Source organism: Rhinatrema bivittatum, chromosome 3, assembly GCF_901001135.1.
Source record: "Rhinatrema bivittatum chromosome 3, aRhiBiv1.1, whole genome shotgun sequence".
Taxonomy (NCBI): Eukaryota; Metazoa; Chordata; class Amphibia; order Gymnophiona; family Rhinatrematidae; genus Rhinatrema; species Rhinatrema bivittatum.
Window position 1 is genome coordinate 299,630,500 of NC_042617.1, and position 19,814 is coordinate 299,650,313.

Below are 19,814 nucleotides of genomic sequence, written 5' to 3' on the forward strand. Positions count from 1 at the left end.
CGATAATGCATGTCCAAATGCCGGCTAACAGTGCGCTCCATTGGCCCGTATGTTATCCAACTAATTCTGAATACAGGAGTAAGCCAGATAACTCAGCTCCTCCCAGCCAGTTATCTGAACTCCCCCCTACAACACCCATAATTGTTCTGGCTAAATTATAGATGGCTAACTTATTAGCCAGCTAGTATTTAGCTGGATAGCCCACTACCCTTGGACTTATCCAGATAAATGCTTTTGAAAATGGATCTCCAGATTTTGCTTAACATCAGGAGAGGACTTTAAACAGCTGAAACCTAATTTGAGGTGTGGTCTTTGGGCTCCTGTGGTGATGTGCTAGCCTAATGGTCACATGGGCTTGCTGAAAGATCCTCAAACTGTGCTGTGGGACTGATGCCCACAGTACTTAAATCTGTCCTTCATAGCCTTGTTTTTCAGGATATGTCCATTCTCAGTTTCTGAATGCCACAATGGTGGCAACATGCTTCTCTATACAAGTCACCAAGTGTTAACAGTAAATATCTGTTAAAAATCATTGAAAGGGTTCCTGTTATGGGAAGTGGAGAAAGCCAGGTTCCGCCCCCTCCATTTTATATTTTTTTTCCCCTAATGATTAAGTTTGGGAAAACAATCATAGATCCTTCATTCTTCCTCCTCACCACACACAAACACACATTAATAATTATAAGGCAAAGCATAATTTCCAAATACAACAAATCTTTGTTCATATCAGTGAACCTAACAGCAGCATACTGGCCTCCAGCAAGCAGAGACATCTCCAAACCCACAGGCATACGACAGGTATAAGTCATTTTAGTATCTTGAGGCTACACATTTCACGTTAGGGTGAGTTTCTCGAGTGAGCGGTGAGGCAGGAGCAGCTCGTGGTGGTCAGTGAAGGGACGCATAGCGTTTGCAAGGTGCGTCTTTCCCCCTTTCACGGCAGCGTAGCAGCAGCAGGTAGGTGGAGAGCCGTCAGCCCCACCCAGCCCTGAAATGCTGTAAGCGGATCTCTCAGGCTGCCCCGCAGCCAAGCCCAGCTCCGCTACAAGATAAAAAGGGGAGGGGAAGCGGCGGGCCTCCGGTCAGAGGGACAGTCTCCTTCGCTCTGCTCTCTCTCTCTCCACGCTCCTGCTCGCTTTGCTTTGAGGGCCACCATGTCGTTCCGCTCCATGTCCCACAGCTCCGGAGGGGTGAGAGGCAGCGGCTTCACCTCGGGCTCCGCTGCCCCGGGAGGCATTCGGCAAGTCCGGGTCAGCCAGTCGTATTCCTCCTCCGGGGGCGGGGCGGGCTTCGGCAGACCCGGCGGCTTCAGCAGCTCCAGCCTGCAGAACTTCGGGTCCGCCGGCAAGCGCATCTCCTACGGCCTGGGCAGCAGCCGGCCGGGGCTGGGCTTCGGGGGGGCCGGCGCGGGCTTCGGCGGCGGCTACGGCAGCGGCGGCGCGGGCTTCGGCGGCGGCGCGGGCTTCGGGGGCGGCTACGGCAGCGGCGGCGCGGGGTTCGCGCCGGGCCAGGGCATCCAGCAGGTGACCTACAACCAGAGCCTCCTGGCGCCGCTCAACTTGGAGATCGACCCCGCCATCCAGCACGTGCGGAAGGAGGAGAAGGAGCAGATCAAGACGCTCAACAACAAGTTTGCGACCTTCATCGACAAGGTGAGCGCCAATCGGCTGCCCCTGGCCCTCTTCCGAGCGGGGCTGGGAACTTAACTTTCTGCGTCCCTCATCCCCTTTTAAGCAGACTGGAAAACTTTTTAGCCAAGGGGACCAATATCATTCGGAGACCTGTAGCAGGGCTTATTTCAGAACCATTTGACAATATATATATATATATATAACAGCAAAATATAGAAATTTTCCTGTTATATTTTATCTTCATCAGTAATTCCTGCAGCTGCAAATTTCCCCTCACCAGGCTGTACCTCGCTAGTAACTTTTGCTGCCAGTGCCTTTTTACACCTGTCAGTTACGAGGTAAACAGCGATTTACCCAGGCAAAATGGCCTGTCTGACAATTGGCCTCCGCCCTGTTATTAAGTGTGCACGGGTTGCCTGTAGCCGGGTTAGAAAGAGGCGTTCCCATGGGCGTGCTGAGGTCCGGGAGTAAAACAGCGCGTGTACGTTCAATTTTCAAAGGCATGCATGCTATTTTGCCCCTCTCTGCTGCCTGAAAAAAAAAAAAGATGTAAAGCAGGATTCCCTTTGGCCACTGGCTGCAGCAAACATGGGCTATGCATTTGTAAAAGGATGTGGGCTATTCCAAATTATCCCCGTTAATGTTTGTGACTAGCTCCTTGTGACTTGTAAATGAAATCAGTTTAGAAGGTTTAGCGAAGTTTTGCTGCAGTGCAAAAATTGCCCACTATTTATGAACAAGAACACCCCGGTCCTGGAGGCAAAACAGACTGCAAAATTCTGCCCCCCCCCCCCCCCCCCATTCCCGCTCTCTCCCTCTTATGGAGTCAATTTTAAGTGCTTGAAGGCCTTCTCTTCCCATGGGTTACAGGTGCGGTTCCTGGAGCAGCAGAACAAGGTGCTGGAGACAAAGTGGGAGCTCCTGCAGAACCAGAAGTCAACGAAAAGCAGTAACATCGGGCCCTTGTTTGAATCGTTCATCAGCAATCTCCGAAGGCAGCTGGATGGATTGGGCAACGAAAAGATACGACTGGATGGGGAACTGAAGAACATGCAGGATTTGGTGGAGGACTTTAAGAACAAGTAAGTGAGGGAAGACCCACATTCCTTTACAAGTGAAACCATTAAACAACCCCCCCCCCCCCCCCCCCCCCCCCAAAGGTTATTTATTCCCTGCTTTCCGGAGACAAGTTTTTCTGACATCACTCTAGCCTTGCAAATAAAGTCTACCTCCGACAGGTTTCAACCAAATATGCTTTATCCTTCAAATTAAAAAAAGAAAAAAACTGGCTTGTCTGGTTTAAGTGCAGCCTAGAGTATAATGGCACACCGGTATTTGAGCAGGCCAGCGTGTGGGTGCCAGCTATGCAGTTTTTTTTCCTTAATGAAGCCCTGTAATTGGAGATGAGATTAGGGCTTGCTCTGTAGTTTATTCCGATGGATACTTGTACACTCCTACACCGGGTTGGGGGGGTAGGAATGCTGACAGAATCAGCCTCCCGAGCTGTGCCTGCCTGCACCGTCCTGCAGGGCCCCTCTCTCTCTGATGCTGTGTATCATTAGAGGGCGAAACTCGGCCAGAGTCGGGCTTTTTAAAGAAACTCTGTTTTATAATAAAGAATCCAAAGATTGGACATTTTGGCTTCTAATTTTCAACGTGTTGCCTCCACGGCTTGGTTAGATAGCCTTCCTTGTTGTTTTATCAATCCATCAGTTTATTCTTGGGACACACCTTACTCCAAAGCACCTTCCAACCACATTGGGGGGGTGATGGTGGGGTTCTTTTGGTTTTGTAAAGAAAGGGAACAGTGATTTCTTTCCTGTGTGTTTTTCGTGTGCTTTGACGTTTATGCAAAGCAGTTTGCCTTTTTTCCAAAAAGCTCCCTGGCTATTTGAGTACTCTTTGTTCCATGGGAAATGACGACCTTTCCTCCTCCCCCCCCCCCCCTTTTATTTTTTTATTTTTTGCATCTCCCTCTCTAGAGTTGCAGTGTTCGCCCGTTGCTCCTGGCGTGTACACACAGACACGCCACATGCAAACAGACACCAAATGCTCTTTAACAGCTCTGTCTCCACTCCCCCGCAACCCCCATCAGCTACACAAAGACTGCCCTTCCTTGCCAACCGCTGCCCTGCAGGAAAAAAAAAAAAAAACAGAAGCAAACGAAATCGCCAAACAGAAACGAGACTTTAAACAAAAGCTGCCGAATGGACGATGCTTAAATTGGCTGGAAAAAAAAAATACAAAGCAAAAAAACAGGTGCAGTGCAGAAGGGTATGTATCTTTTGTCCTTCTCATCTATAATTTAATATTTTCCTGCCGCCGTTAGAACACTGCAGGCTATTGTGAAAACAGCAAAGCATGGCTTACTAGCCATGGCACCTGAAGAAAAAAAGCCCCTTCTGGTACCATTAGCCACACCCTTGTACAGTAGTGGTGGGGGAGGGTTAAAAAAAAAAAAACAACCTTCGGAGTTGGCAAACTAGAGCAGACAGGAACTTGACCAAGTGCTAGAGATAAAACCGCTGGGTGTGTCCTACCCAGGAAAGTCAATAGAAGGTAATCTATACCCAGGTGGAGCTCAGATTTCGAGAGCTGAAGCAACAAAGACAGGGCTGGTCTACAGTGAAAGGAAGTAAAGATCAATCGCTGTATTCTTATCGAATCTGGCTACAGTAGCCAGGTCATAACACACACCTCTCTCTCTCTCCATCCCACCCCTCTCTCCTGTACTTATCAGACCTAGCTTCAAGGGCCAAGTTACATTACTTACTCACAGCTTGACACACATCCATAACACCCCCCACCATGCAAAACAGGGGCTAGCGCATCGATAGAGCGTGTAACTAACAGCGCTCATTACATGTAAATTCATGTTGATGAGGCTATTAGCTATTTCCCCCCCGATGGGAAAAAAAAAAAAAGCTGCGCCCAATACACACATTTTTATACTAAAAAATTAACACCTGCCCCAGAACAGGCATTAATTCTTGATGAGCCCAAAAAGTGTACACAAAAGCAGAAAATACCACTTTTCTGTACACTAGCTGCTGAGGAGGCACTAGGGGTGAACAATTTCCCCTTGCGCGTCCTCCATTTTACTGTGGCAGCCCCATTTGCATATTGCAGCAGGCACCCCAGAGAGGTTGACTCGCGCGTGTTGGAGCGGGTGCTCAGTCATGAGTACCTGCTTTCTTGCGTGCTGATATTACATTGGTCCAATCTCTCTTGCTCTTCTGAACCTACTATTGGCTGGAGGTTGCTTAACTCTTAAAACAGCTTTACTTAGCAGAGCTGGCCTTAGCAATAGCCGTCCATAAGTAATTAATACACACTCTCTCTGGCTTGTCATTGGGGTTGGCTAGGCTACATCTCATCCTCTTTGATTGTTCACCAGCAAGTACCTTGTTTTCAAGCTGGGTCCCGGAGGTACAACATAAAGTGACTTGGCTATGATCACACAGAGGGTCAAACAGTAGAGGGGAGTCCTGAATCTCTGTCCCACATTTCCCCTAGTTGTACATCTGACCTGTCTAGAAGTGCCAGGCCATAACTAAAATACAATCTTTTTCTTCTGGATTTCAAAGCAAAATTGTCAGCTTTGAAGTATATTATCAGTCACAGGAGACATGGACACAACACAAGATGGGTTAGATTTAGGGCAAGATGAAGAAAGAAACTTCATATCATGTTATCTTTTTAACAGGCTCCTTAAGCTTTCTTTGCAATACACACCACAGATATTAATATTGAATATGATGCTGCAATGGTAACATGGAATAGACTTGGTTTTTGTGTACTTGCTAGGTTCTTGTGGCCTGGATTGGCCACTGTTGGAAACAGGATGCTGGGCTTGATGGACCCTTGGTCTGACCCAGTATGGCATTTTCTTATGTTCTTAAGAGCAGTACTGTGTGCCAGGGAAGGTCTTAGCGGGGTGGTGGCCCTTGGGGTGGGGAGAGGGTGTGTGTGTGTGTGTGTGTGTTGGTGGTCATGTCAGAGACTGAGAGGAGGAGAGCAGCAGAGAGCAAGCTGTCCCAAGAGAGGCTGCTGCAGGCATTCCCTTGTCATGCCTTGGAAGTGGCAAGCAGTGGGCCTGCATGAGCTCATGGCCAAGGATCAAGCACCCTGCTCTCCACCCTGTAAGGCTGCCCCTAGTTTGGTGTCTTATCTCCAGTACTAAAGCATACAGATGAAGTCAAAGAAAAGCACGAAGGTTCAATAGATAACAATGGAGAGAAACACAGAGTAGAGAATACAATGATAGACAAAGTCCTCCAGGCCTATCTCATCTGTCCATTGTAATACCACAGACTCTGACTTTATCTCCAGTGTCACCCCCTTGCTTCCTCACTACATCTGTGCTTGTACCTTGAGAGCAGCAAGGGCTGTCCGATTGGCAGACAAGCAAGGGAAAGCCTGGGTTTAATTTTGAAGTTGCAATTTATGTTAAAAATACATAAATTGGATTTTTTTTTTTAATGCTATATTAAAGATGCTTCTTGTTTTGAAGAATACTTTTTACTTGGTATTGCTGCTTTGAAATACAAACTGAGGTGTCTGGGGTGAGTGTGGGGGTGGGGAGGGATCCCTGTTGGTGCTGTGGTCCTTAGCTTGCTGCTTAGGTACAGTGGGGCCTGCTTCACCTGATGTTCGCCTTCTCAGGATGAGCAGGAGGGGGGCCTAATGGAGGTTTTCATCCCCTGCAAAGCTTATTTAATATTTCAAGGCACAGCATCAGCTCAAATACTCTCAAATATGAGGCATCCTTAAGACTGAATAAATAGACTTTATTATTTTTACCATCTTATTTTTTTTTTAAACATGAAATGAGCCACTGTCATCCCACCACTGTGAACCAGGGATTCTGAAGCCAGAAAGTGGCAGCTGACTTCTCCTTTTCTGTTTTTAACTCCTACAGGTATGAAGATGAAATCAACAAGCGCACGGGTGCGGAGAATGAGTTTGTGGTGCTCAAGAAAGTGAGTGGCACAGAAGTGCTGTAGCATTATCTTTCTAACTTGGGCTTTTAGAAACAGACAGACCGACGCAATAAAGTGTGCCCAGTCTAGCGCCCAGGTTTACAGGTGGGCTGGATGCGTGTTTCGGACATGCTAGACTAGCACCCGATGCGATAAGGAAATCTGCACATCCAAAACACGCCCCCAAACAAATGCATAGCTGATAGCGCTCATCACATGTAAATTCCACATAGATGAGGCTATTAACTATTATCCAACGTTGCAGAAAATCGCTGGGCGCCTAACGCACACTTAACACTGCAAATTTAACTCCAGCCCCAGAGGTGGCATAAAGTCAATCCACGAGTCAAGGGCTCATGAGAAATTAAAAAATACAGTACTCTGTGGTTTCTCCTACTTAGTATCATCGTGACACTTAAATTTACTGCTTGAGGTGTTGAAAAATAAATGTCTACTGGCTTTAAAAAAAAAAATAAAAAAAAATAAATAAAATCTTCTGGACGCACAGTTTAGACGCCCATAGCAAGGGGCACTTAGCTATGGACGTCTTCAGCAACCTCAGCAAAACCGGCCAGAAGAAGCGGGATAAATACGGACGCTCGTATCGCATGCCCATTGCAATTGTGGGCGCCCGATGGCATTTGAGTGCTAGGGACACACAATTCTCCCTTAGCGCATCCTTTTTTTGCACAGCCCCTCATTTAAATAGTACGGGCTCCCAGGAGATGTGGCTGCATGCTTTTTAGGTAAACGGGCGCTCAGCATGAGCATCCGTTTTCGACTTGTGCCTTATTGCACTGGCCCCAGAAGGTTGGGGGGGGCAGATAATGACCACAAGCATCATCTGCCCATTTTCCTTACCTACCACAGTACCCCTCATGTCTGCAGGATCTTGCATGCCCTGGTATCCCAAAGCACTTTGAAAACCACAGGACCCCAGGAATATGTATGCAGCCATTTCTGTGGTGGAGGCCCATGTACAGTGCCTTGCAATAACTGCACGACAGTTGCTGAAAGCAAGGCGCTGTGATTCAAGTCATGACTGGGCAAGGCAAGGCTCAAGCAGGCACCTTAAACTGACTCAGGGCCAAGCATGGGGTTAGTGGCGGAGCTGGAAGGAGAATTCAGGAGTCCTAACTCCTAGTCTGGTGCTTCATCACCTGGCTAGTACACACAGCCTTGTAACTTCATTATGTTACTTGTATATTTGTGGTGTTTGTGGACTCATTGGTTTGACATAAAGTATCTAGCTCTGTATTTTTGTTATCTTTCAGTTTATCATTCTTTTTCTCTATCTGTCCACTTAAATATCTTTTTCTCTAGCTATACAGGTACATTTTTTTTATCTGCAGCCCTATTTTCACATCTGTCCACAACACAGAACCTGCATAACTTCCTGGATGCTAACCTATTTCCTTTCCTGTGTTGCTGGATCTCTGGCAAACACAGTGCCAAAGGACATGAGTATTTATTTATTTTTGTTCAGTGAAAGCTCACGGGGTTGACCTTCTTCTAATCCTTCTCTTCCCCCCCCCCCCCCCCCCCCCCCCAGGACGTGGACGCCGCCTACATGAACAAGGTGGAGCTGGAGTCAAAAATGGATGGTTTGACTGATGAGCTGAACTTCTTGAAAGCACTGTTTGAAGCAGTAAGGACCCTCAGTTTATGATCATGTTGAAAAAAAAAAAAAAATCATTTTAGTGAATCTAATGCTCAGGGATCCAGGCTCAGGTCTGTTTTGGAGGGATCTAAGGGTGAGAGGATACTTTGGTTTTCATGCCTGAGTAATCTTTGGCCTCTCTGCTGAGACTGCCAACAAAGGTGCCAGTTAGTGCTAAACTATAGTTGTGCTTTTAGTGATGTGGGCACTGGACTGAGACTACCAGTACATGTCACACAGGCCATTGCAGGGTTTGGTTTTTCCATTAGGCAAATTAGGCCTTTACCTAGGGCACCAACATTTTGTGCGGCATGGCAAAAACCCTGGAAACCTCAGTGCTGCTTGGGCACCACAAGAAAAGGCAATGGATGACGAGTTAAATGTGTTTGTGTGGAGAGGGGTAGGTAAGGGTGGAAACAAAAGAAACTGGGTGAGTGGGGAACTTGTGGAGAGAGACGTTCTGGGCAGGTGAGGGTAGGGTGCAGGGGGGGTAGAAGAGAAAGGATGCAGGGCTTTAAAAAAAAAAAAAAGAGGGGGGCAGAGAGATTGGAGTGATGCTTTTGTGCTGAGCAGGGAGTGAAGGGAAGAAAGAAGAGGAAGAGAGAAGGGATGCTGGCTGTTGTGGATAGGGTCGGCAAACGGAGAGGGTGCAGAGTGTGGCAGAGGGAGAGAGAGGAGGTGGATGCAGAGCAGGATGAGGGGGGGAAGCTGATCCAGAGCTGCAGCTGACAGGCGGATGTGTAAGGGAAGGAGACCAAAGGTTCACTCAGGATGCCTTATACCCTTGCGTTCAGTGGCCCAGGATCAGTGCTTTTCTGATGGTAATTTATTTTCAGTCACTGCTGACCTGAGGTGGCTTCGAGCCCATGATTAAGAAGTGAGAGGCTCTGTAGCCCTGTGCCAGCTCCCTGCCAGTGTGTCCGTTTTGCCTCTTGTCTGCCAACACGTTATATTTTTTCTCCTGATCCACCGTTACAAAAACATGGCAGCATGTTCAAAGGAGAGATTAATTTTTTTTCTGAAAAATGGATTTACAGGGATTTTATTTGCTTTCAGATTTTCTTCCTTTGTGTTAGATGCCATAAGTAAATCTAATGAGATATTTTGGCACTTCTATGCAGATAATCCTGCACTGGGCCACACTTCCCCCACTTTCAAGTAATGTTGTTTTAGTAACTAGTAATTGTAATGGGTTACTTTTCTTTTTTTTTTTTTTTTGCAGGAGTTTTGTGAGGTGTGACTTAACTGAAGCTCACGACGCTTGTGGGCCGAGCACTAGTACCAGGAAAGGGGAGGGTGTAAGGGGGAAGTTAGGTTTGTGTGGCAGGAGTTTTAATGTATCTATTGATTTTTTTTTTATATTCTGCTTTTCAGCCCCTCAGAGTGGGTTATGTTAAAGTACTGTAGGTATTTCCCTGTCCTCAGGGGGCTTACAAATCCCTTACTGTATCTGTTTCCTTAGGGCTCCATGTGCAAGTGTATCAGCCAGTTTATTTCAAGATAAGCAGGTTGTAAGTTTAAGCAAGCCAAAATCATTGCAATTCCTCCTCCCCCCCCCCCATTCTGTTTTCTTAAAAATGTAATTCCTGAGGAGTCTCTTGTGCTTGAAACTTTTAAAAAGCCTCGCCTGCATATCTTCTCTCAAAATGCTGAACTCATAGGGGGGGGGGGGGGGGATGCTGCTGATCCATGTGAAACATGAATACAGCACGGACAGCTGAAAAGTAGAATCAGGTTTTTAAGAACAGGGAGGCCTGACAGTAAGAAACACTGTACACCTTTTATTTCCCAAGAAGTATAACAATATAAGAAATGTGTTGGACTGACAATATATAGATCAAGCAAATCTAGAAATAAGATTTAAAAAAAAAAAAAAGGTAAAAGGAGCAAAAGTACAGATTGTTTGTATCAGGTGATTGCAGTATCTTGTCGAAAGCAATTACTGAAATAACATCCCTAATAAAGTTCAGTTGGAAATGATTCATTGCTTATTCTTTAATTCCTGCTGAACCCCAGTGAAAGGGGGGGAGGGGAAAGTGGGTTTTCACTTTAAGTGACCTGTAAATGCTTCTGCATTCCATTACTTGAAGTGCCTGAGCACGTGCAAAGGGGGAAGGAAGGTGTATGGTCTGTGACAGACTGGTTTATCCGTAGGAGCTGCAAGAAATGCAGACGCAGATTTCGGACACCTCGGTCGTTCTGTGCATGGACAACAACCGGAAACTGGACCTGGACAGCATCATCGCCGAAGTCAAGGCTCAGTATGAGGATATTGCGAACAAGAGCCGAGCCGACGCAGAGGATGTGTACCAACACAAGGTAAGCAAAGGGTTAACTTCCATTTGCATGTATGTATAGTCCATGATTTCTACCACTAATCGAGATAGCACCAGACTTCCCCACTATGAGCGCGCACAAAAAAAAATCAGCTTTTATTTTTCCTGTACACGAAAGGAGTTCTTGAATGTACAATTAAAGTGTAGCATATAGAGGCACCCATCCCCCAAGTATAGTATACAAGGAGAAGCATTTTACTAAAGCAGATCATGCATGGGGTTTCCTTCTCCCCAGTCAGTGGGCATGGACATATCTGCACATCTGTTACAACAGTAGGGAGCCCCTTCTCTCACATATGCTCAGCTTACAATCCTGGAGGGGAAACAGTAGTGTCACTGTTCTGTGACACTGTCCCATAATGACATAGTGGCTTCAGTGGATTCCATTTTTATATCATGATCTGAGCTGTGCCCTCTGCCTTTCAGTATCAGGAGCTGCAGGTCAGTGCCAGCAAGCATGGCGATGACCTCCGCAACACCAAGAGCGAGATTGCTGAGCTCAACCGCATGATCCAGCGGCTGCAGGCGGAAATCGAGAACCTGAAAAACCAGGTGGGACGTGGCTTTGCAATTACTGTTCTGGTGCCAAAGGGGCCTGATAGGAAAGCAGCGCGATCTGTACAGCAGCTAGAAAATATGCATGAATCACATATGTTTGCCAGTACCCTTTTTCTTTTTATACCACTGGGAAAGGTTGAGTGATCAACTCCCCCCCCCCCCCCCCATAAATATAATGCAGGCTGATCAAAGTCATTGATTCCTCCCAGGATCCAATCTTATTTTTGAATTTGAGATGGTGATTACCAACTATTAAAGAGTGGGAAATTTCCAGCTTTCACTGATGGTGGCCTTTGCGACTGACATTGTGAAGGGGATAAGAAAAGCTCCCATAGCTTGTTTGTGTATCTCCCCCCCCCCCCCCCCCCGACGCTCTTACATCTTTCTGGACCATAGCCAAAGCCGTACTCTTTTCTCACGGATATTATGAGGCCTTATTCATCTTATGATCATGGTTTCCTTAAGCAAGGTGACTCCTGTCACACCATGCCATAGAGATTGTTGAAATCAATGATATGTCAGAACTGCAGTAATTTGATCTACAAGTATTCCTGAGGGAATGCTGAGAGCAGACACTGCCCTGTGCTAGAGACCGAACAGGATCTATGACTATTTGGTGTGCTGGGGAACGTTTTGTGACTTAAAAGATTGGGAGAGAAGAGAGATTGAGGGGTAAATAGGCTATTCCTGTGGCGTCTTTATAATTTGTTCATATTCTGCCTTTCATAACGCTTAAAAGTGGAATATGCTCATGTACTCTTGGTATTTCCTAGCATGTAGCCAGATAGGGCCACAATCTAAGGGCCTGATTTTACAAAGGCTCTTCTCCTTTTCTCTGTCTAAATGTGGCCCTTAGTTTGTACCTGAGGCAAAGGAGCATGAAGTGACTAGCCCAAGGTCACAAAGGACTCGAACCCTGACTTCCCTGGTTCATAACCTGCTAATCTAACCTCTAGGCTATTTCACTCCACTTTTCTACTTTACAATTTTAAAAGTAGCTTATTCTTGTCTTTGCCCATCCCCAATTCCCGCACAGTCTCTGATTTATAGATTGTTTTCCCAATTAATAGGACAAGAGGGACATTTTCACAAAAGTCAAGTAAGGATTTACAAAAAACAAGAGAATCTGCTCTTATACATTGACCAGCAAGGGTCCAGCAGTTATTGACAACTAACAAAATACACCAAATTTAAGGGATTTTGTGTTAAGCATCCTTACTCCTTTAGCAACCTTAAATAACAAGCAACTCAATAAGATGCAGACAGCATGTTTCGCATAGACATAAAAGAGCAGTCCCACACCAGCCTGCTCTTTCAAATCACCTGGAAAGAGAGTATCCTCCTCTTGTAGCAGGAAATGAAGCTGTAGCTAGGACAGGTGATGCAGTATCCTCTCCCACCAAGGATGTATCTCCAAGGGCATGTGCTAAGAAAGGGTTATAGCAATTCAATCATTGGGAACATAGGTGGATGGCAGGTGAGCATGAGGATTGCTTGGTAAGTTGCCTGACTGGTGGCAGAACTTGAGCACCACCTAGACAGTATTTTGGACTGTGCTGGGAAGGAGCCAGCTGTTGCAGTTCATGTGGGCACCAATGACACAAGTACATAGGAGGGAGGTTCTGTAAGCCAAACTTAGGCCTAGATTTTCTGTCGCAGAGCTCTTTGAATCCCGTGGTAGTGGGGGGGCAGGCCTGCGAAAGCCAGCAGTGTTCGCACCACCGCAGTGTTATCACTGCCGGCTTTCACACCCAATAGCGCCACCGTGAAAGGTGGTGCTACTGGCGCCAATAATGGGTCTTACCTTATTGCCGCCAGCGAAGTTTCCGCAGCGTCTGCCCCGACACCGCCCCAACTTCTCCTCTTCCAGTCCTGACGCCGCCCCGACTCCACCCCTTTCTAGCTATCGCATGCGAAAAGTCCCTTTTCGCGTGTGATAGGGATAGAAAATGACCCCCTAAGGCTTTTAGGTAGAAAGCTGAAATCTAGAACCTCAAGTAGAATTCTCAAAGAAACTATATCCATTCAGTGGGCAGAGCTCCAATGTATGGATGAAGTAATGTGGTACAAGGAAGAGAGCTTTAGATTTGTTAAATCCTGAGCAACATTCTGAGGAAGAAGCCTGTTTCAGGACAGGCTCCACCTTAACCAGGGTGTGACTTAGCTGCTGTAGCTAACCTTTAAAAAGGAGAGAGAGCAGTTTATAAACTAAATCATGGAGAAAAACTGACAGTTGCTCAGGAGTGCATAGTTCGCAGTGAGGCATCTTCAAAGGAAATTCGGATAACAGGTAATAGAGGCAGGAGTAGCCCAGATGCATTTAAATAAAAAGCAGATAGAGATAAATGATTCCAAACTACCCATTTCAACTGCTAGGCAGGTTGTGAAAACTATTATGAAACTCTGAATTGTCTATATTTGAATGCCAGTCTAAAAAAAAAAAAAAGATTGGAGAGCTAGAACATATGATACTGGATGAAGATGTAGATATAATTGGCATATCAGAGACCTGATGAAGAGAGGATATCCAATGAGACATTGCACCAGGGTAAAAATTATATCAAAATAGTAGGCCAGGTCAGATTATTGGAGAGGAAACAGTATATGTTAAGGATGGATTAGTCAAACAGGATAAAACTCCTGCAGGAGACAAAATGCAATATGGAATCTCGACACAATTCCATATGATGAAGAATATAGCAATGGGGGTACACTACTATCCACCTGACTAGGATGAAGACAGATGGTGAAATGCTAAGAGAAATTTAAAAAGCTAACAAATTAGGCAATTCAGTATTAATGGGAAATTTCAATTGCCTGAATATTGATTGGTTAAAGTTTCTAGATGTCATGCTGCTTTTTTTGCAGCACCTGGAACTGATGAAAGGGGGGTGGGGGGATTACTCTAGATCTAATCCTCATTGTGACACAGGATCTGGTGCGAGAGTTAACAGTGATAGGGCTGCTTGGCAATAGTGATAACGTAATCAAATTTAAAATAATCACTGAAGAGAGAACATAAAGAAAATTATGGCAGCAGCATTTAACTTTGAAAAAGGAGGCTACAATAAAATGAGAAAATTAGACATTCTCAAAAAAAAAAAAAAAAAAGTAAGCAACTTTCTTTCCTCTGCTTGCTGCCCACAACGCAATATGAGCACAGACTTGTCAATAAAAACCCTTGGGTGAGTGTCTGGACTGATCCGTGGTACTACAGGAACGAAAATTAGAAGGTAAGGGACCTTAGTTTTCAGTTTATTTTTTGTCTGGGAATTTTAATGTTATAACCAAAAGTCAGTGGGGGAAAAAAAAACTTTGCTATAACACACAGGAGAAAAATCAGTAGAAAAGACATTTTCCACTTATTTTCTTTGTTCTAACATTGAAATTCCCAGGCAAAATAAAACAAACTGAAGGTCCTTAAGTATTCAAGTAATATTAAGAAAGGAATGAAAAATAAAACAGATCATGCCTTTGGTTTGTTCCACTGGCACTCTAAGTATTATGTATAGTTCTGGTTGCCCCATCTCAAATCAGATATAGCAGCATTAGGAAAGGGGCAACCAAAACTATAAAGGAGAGAATGGCTCCCTTATGAGGAAAGGCTAAACAGGTTAGGTCTCTTCAGCCTGGAGAGATGTGATTAGAGGCCTATAAAATCATGAATGGGGTGGAACAGGTAAACAGGGGAATGGTTATTTTCACCTTCCAATAGTACTAGGACTAGAGGACACTCCATGAAGTTAATAGGTTGCACATTTAAAACAAATCAAAAAGTCTTTTTTTTTTTTTTTTTTTCCAGCCAGCTCACAATTAAACTGTGGCATTTGTTGTCAGAAAATGTAGTGAAAGCAATTAGCATAGCTGGGTTTAAAACTGGTTTAGACAAATTCCTGGAGCTAAAATCCAGAAAGCATTATTAGCCACGTAGACTTGGGGAAAGCAACAGCTTATCTTTGGATCTATTTGGGACTCCACTGGGTACTTGTGACCTGGATTGGCCACGGTTGGAGACAGGATGCTGGGCTTGATGGATCTTTGGACTAACCCAATATGGCGTCGCTTATGTTCTTATGAAATGTAAAGGCAAGGTCTATGAACGGAACTATCGCAAACACAATTTGCAACCAGCGTGAAATGCTCAGAATTGTAAAAGCTGAATTTCTTGGCAGATTGTCATACCTTTTAATGGACAGTTTTAAGAAGTGTCCAAAAATACTATTATACATGAGCTCTGGAGACTACACATGTCCCTTCTCAGGGAGTGTCTCTCTGATCTGGAAACATCACCGTTCCAATTTGTTGGGACTTCTTGCATCTTTGCAGTTGTTAAAAATGCAGCAGCACGGCTTTTGACCAATAAAAGAAAGTATGACCATGTTACGCCATTATTGATAGAACGTCATTGGTTACCTGTCCAATCTCGCATTTTATATAAAAGCTTGACAATAATTCAAAAATCCATTTATGGCAATAATTCAGAATGGCTTAACGCGTCTTTGCATATACACACCACACAATGAAATTTAAGGTCCTTAGGAAAGGCCTTACTATCTATCCCTTCACCTACATTAGCTCACCTGATTTCAGTTGGAGAAAGAGCTCTTTCCTTGGCAGGACCAGCTCATTGGAATGCTCTCCCACTTGATATCAGACTGGAGACAAATGTAAGCACATTCAAAAAGTCTTGAAGATGTGGTTGTTTGAGCAGGCTTATATGCAAACTGGCTAAATTCACAGAGTAATTCTTCTCCCTATTCACGTACTTATTTTGTTAGGATTATTTTATGATTTTAATTTGTCTTTTATTTTAAGTATATATTTTAATGGAATTAGTCTAATATAATTGAAACATGATATAGGTAAATTGCTTTATCGAGATTGAATATTTATGTAACCTGTAATTGAGTGCTAGTCTGTTCTATAATTGTTTGGTTTGGGCAACGTATAATAGGTGGCAATTTTGGTACCAATTTTAACTGTTTGAAGAATGTTTTATCTATCCATGTTTTATAAGAATCATGTAAACCGGCTTGAAGTAATTAATGAAAGTCTCGATATATAAAAAAACGTTAAATATCACAGCCTGCAAAGTATTCAGCTTTCTCCAGGGCTAATATGACCAATAGAACTCTGTAGTAAAATGTTTTAAGGCAAATCTGTATGTACTCTATCCTACCTTATCACTGCTTCCTAGCTGTGTCCCCGCTATAAGTTGAGTAAAAAAAAAAAAAAAATTGTGCTGAACTTCAGTGCACACTTTATTCACGCTAAAAATAGTTGACTCTGGTTACAGTGAGATATTGGTATGCTAATGCATCAGGATTTGAAAAGCAACTAACCTGAAAATGTGTGCAGAAGGACATGCTTAACATGCACAAATACTATTTATATGCACAAAATGTATTTTATGCAAATAAAACAATTTGTGCACAAAGTATGTTCTCTGCACATAAAACTTGATTAATGCGCATAAATCGTGTTTTGTGCACATAAATTTGGAGCACCACAAACTGGTTCAACCCCAGAAACTTTACTCCATCTCTAACAAGGAGTTAAATTTTCAGTGATAAAAATACAAGAGTTAAGCCTATGCCCCTCTCTGCAGTAGGAAGTAATAGTTAACTCCTTGATTAATATGGCATTTGAATGGCTGCATGTTACATTGTGCCCAGTTTTACTCACATTGGTGTGCATATTTTTTTTTTTTTTGTGTACTAGAGACCTTGTTAAATTGGCGCATTAATGTGCACACAGTCAAATGCATCTTGCCCTCATAACATGCAAATTTCTCATGCATATTCATTGTGGATATCCTGAAAATCTGACTGGGGATCCTCAAGGACAGATTTGGGAACCTCTGTAATTTACACATGGCAACAGCAGCAAAAGGGCAATGTTTTCTGGGGGGAACAGTTGGGTATCACTCACCTCTCCTCTTGTACAAATGGGCTTACTTTCCTCCTTACTCTTAAATGGGGTGGCCAACTAGGATAGCACACAGCCCAAAAGGTTTCTTCCTCAAAAAAAAAAAAAATTAGAACATAAAATGCCATTACAAGGGTTTATCAAGCCCAGCATCCTGTTTTCAGCAGTGGTCAGTTCAAGTCACAAGTACCTAAACACTAAATAGATTCCACGCTACTAATGCTGGCAACAAGCAGTGGCTATTCCCTTTTGATTAACAGTTTATGTACTTCTCCTCCAGGAATTTATCCAAACCTTTTTTTTTTTTTAAACCAAACTACATTAATTGCCTTAACCACATCCTCTGGCAATGAATTCCAGAGTTTGTGTGAGTGAGAGAATTTTCTCCAATTTATTTTAAATGTGCTCCCCTAGTCCTTGTATTATCCGAAAGAGTAAATAACCAATTCACATTTACCTGTTCCAACAAAGTCCCTTCATGATTTATCATATCTCCCCTCTGCATCTATTCTCCAAGTTTAATAGCCCGAACCTCTTTAGCCTTTCCTTATAGAGGAGCCGTTCCATGCCCTTTCTCAGTGGAATAAGGTAAACTAGTGGAGTGCCTCAGGGATCTGTACTTGAACCAGTGCTTTGTAATATATTTATAAATGATCTAGAAAGGAATATGATGAGTGAGGTTATCAAATTTGCAGATGATACAAAGCTATTCAGAGTAGTTAAATCACAAGCGGATTGTGATAAATTGCAGGAGGGACCTAGTGAGGCTGGAAGATTTGGCATCCAAATAAGAGGGACTATAATGTGGACAAGTGCAAGGTGATGCACATAGAGAAAAATGCCCCCTCTCTCCCCCTGCCTTGAACTCTTGTGTTTAACAGCTGAAACCAGTCCTATGTGAAGATTGCTACAGCACGCCAAGGATGTAGATCTTTCATGTTAGCCCTCCAGCCTTCAGTAATTTGTACTATGGATGATTAAGAACATATGTCTAATTAATGGTAATGGTGCCTGGAAGGGACAACTAGTTGGTAGCAGAGAGCTTGCCTGTGATTCATGGTTTCAGCTGAAATGCATGGTTTCAGGGCAGGGTGGATGCACATGCTCCAAACCTAATCCTCTGAACATGACAAGCTGCCTCTAAATTATGAATGAAGTGAAACAAGTTCTCAGCATTTAGCAGTTCTGACATTATATTCCATCCACTGGTGTTCAAGCACTGTGCTGTCCTTTACGGGCAGCCATGTTATAAAAGACAGTGTCCAAAAAAAAACTTTGAAAATACATAGCATGGCACCTTGTTAGTTTGTATTTTTTCCTAAATTTGTATATTTAGACTGTAGATCAAAAGCAACCTATTATATGCTGAAATCCAGATCTTGATGTCTTATTTTTACCCTTCTTCAGCGTCACAAACTGGAAGCTTCCATTACTGAAGCCGAGGAGCGCGGGGACCTCGCCCTGAACGATGCTAAGGCAAAACTGGCTGAGTTGGAGGCTGCCCTGCGGAAGGCCAAGGAAGACATGGCCCGCCAGCTGCGGGACTACCAGGAACTGATGAACGTCAAGCTGGCCCTGGACATTGAGATCGCCACCTACAGGAAGCTGCTGGAAGGGGAAGAATGCAGGTGAATGCACCATACAGTCAAGTGTGGAACAACAAAAAAACAAAACCCCAGCTTTCCAATAGGAAATAACTAAAGATCCATGCAGAACTCCCTGCTAATTAATGAAGAGACCCCCCACACACAGACATTCATACCAACGCTGGATACACCGTATGTTTTAAAAGCAGGTAGCATGCAAGGATTTCTAAGTAGGATGTAGGTGAGATCAAACAATCGCTGGCTAACTGAGCCAAGTCATTCTTATACCACACTTTCAGCCCAGGCTATGGAAGTGCTAGAACTGCACCCCTAGAGTTGAGGAACCAGTTCCAGAGTACTCCCCAGGGAATCCTAACCTTCCTCTGACCTTTTTTCTTTTTTTGTCTACTTGTCCTGTCAGGTTGGCCGGAGATGGGGTCGGTTCTGTAAGCGTGTGTAAGTATTCCTGAGTAGTAGTCTTTTAGATTTTTATTTCGTTTTGCTAAAATTCTCTTTTGGGGGGGGGGGGGGGGGGGTGACTGTGATGTGGACTAACAGATGGGTTTCCTTGCAGCTGTGGTGAACTCTAGCGCTGGCAGCGCCGGTCTGGGCGGCGGGAGCGGCTACGGCGTGAGCTTTGGAGGTGGCATGGGAGTAGCGGGATCGGCTTTGGAAGTGGTATCGGAGGTGGTATCGGAGGTGGCTCCGGTGCCGTGAAGTCATACTCGGTGACGACCTCTTCAAGCAGAAGCAGTTACAAGCGCTAAACCTTGTCGCACGAAGTCTGCTGTTTCCAGATTAAAGAAATGTTTTCACTGCCTGTTGACAGCATCACCATGAACCGTATTTCACCATGAATTTATTAAAAAAAAAAAAAAAAAAAAGTCTTAATTTCAGAAGTAACTGAGCCACTACTCATTCTGCAATGAAAGTGCTTTCCTTCACTGTAACAGTTATTACAAGGGCACGTAATGCAAGCCAACTCCTAGACCTGTTAGAAAGTCGAAGAGAAATGCTTTCATTGTAGAAGGTGGGATGATGAGAAAGTAGCTCTGCCCCACTATTAAAATCAGGCGGAGTGGTGATTGATCAGGTTAAATCAAATTCATTTATGCCCTCTTCTGCTTGGGGAA

General features: G+C 44.2%; 1 protein-coding gene and 1 long non-coding RNA gene across 3 annotated transcripts in view; one reads left to right on the forward strand and one right to left on the reverse strand.

The window, feature by feature from the left end:
- The window catches only part of LOC115087626, a 144,812-nt gene that overhangs the window by 82,813 nt on the left and 42,185 nt on the right, over positions 1 to 19,814 (reverse strand). The gene's annotated exons all lie outside the window — the stretch shown is intronic.
- LOC115087625 (keratin, type II cytoskeletal-like) lies at positions 981 to 19,588 on the forward strand. The gene is given in 10 exon segments (XM_029595035.1): positions 981 to 1,652; positions 2,502 to 2,713; positions 6,553 to 6,613; positions 8,166 to 8,261; positions 10,428 to 10,592; positions 11,036 to 11,161; positions 18,503 to 18,723; positions 19,103 to 19,137; positions 19,256 to 19,335; positions 19,338 to 19,588. Coding segments are annotated over 10 exon segments (1,605 nt in total). The 5' UTR covers positions 981 to 1,154; the 3' UTR covers positions 19,449 to 19,588.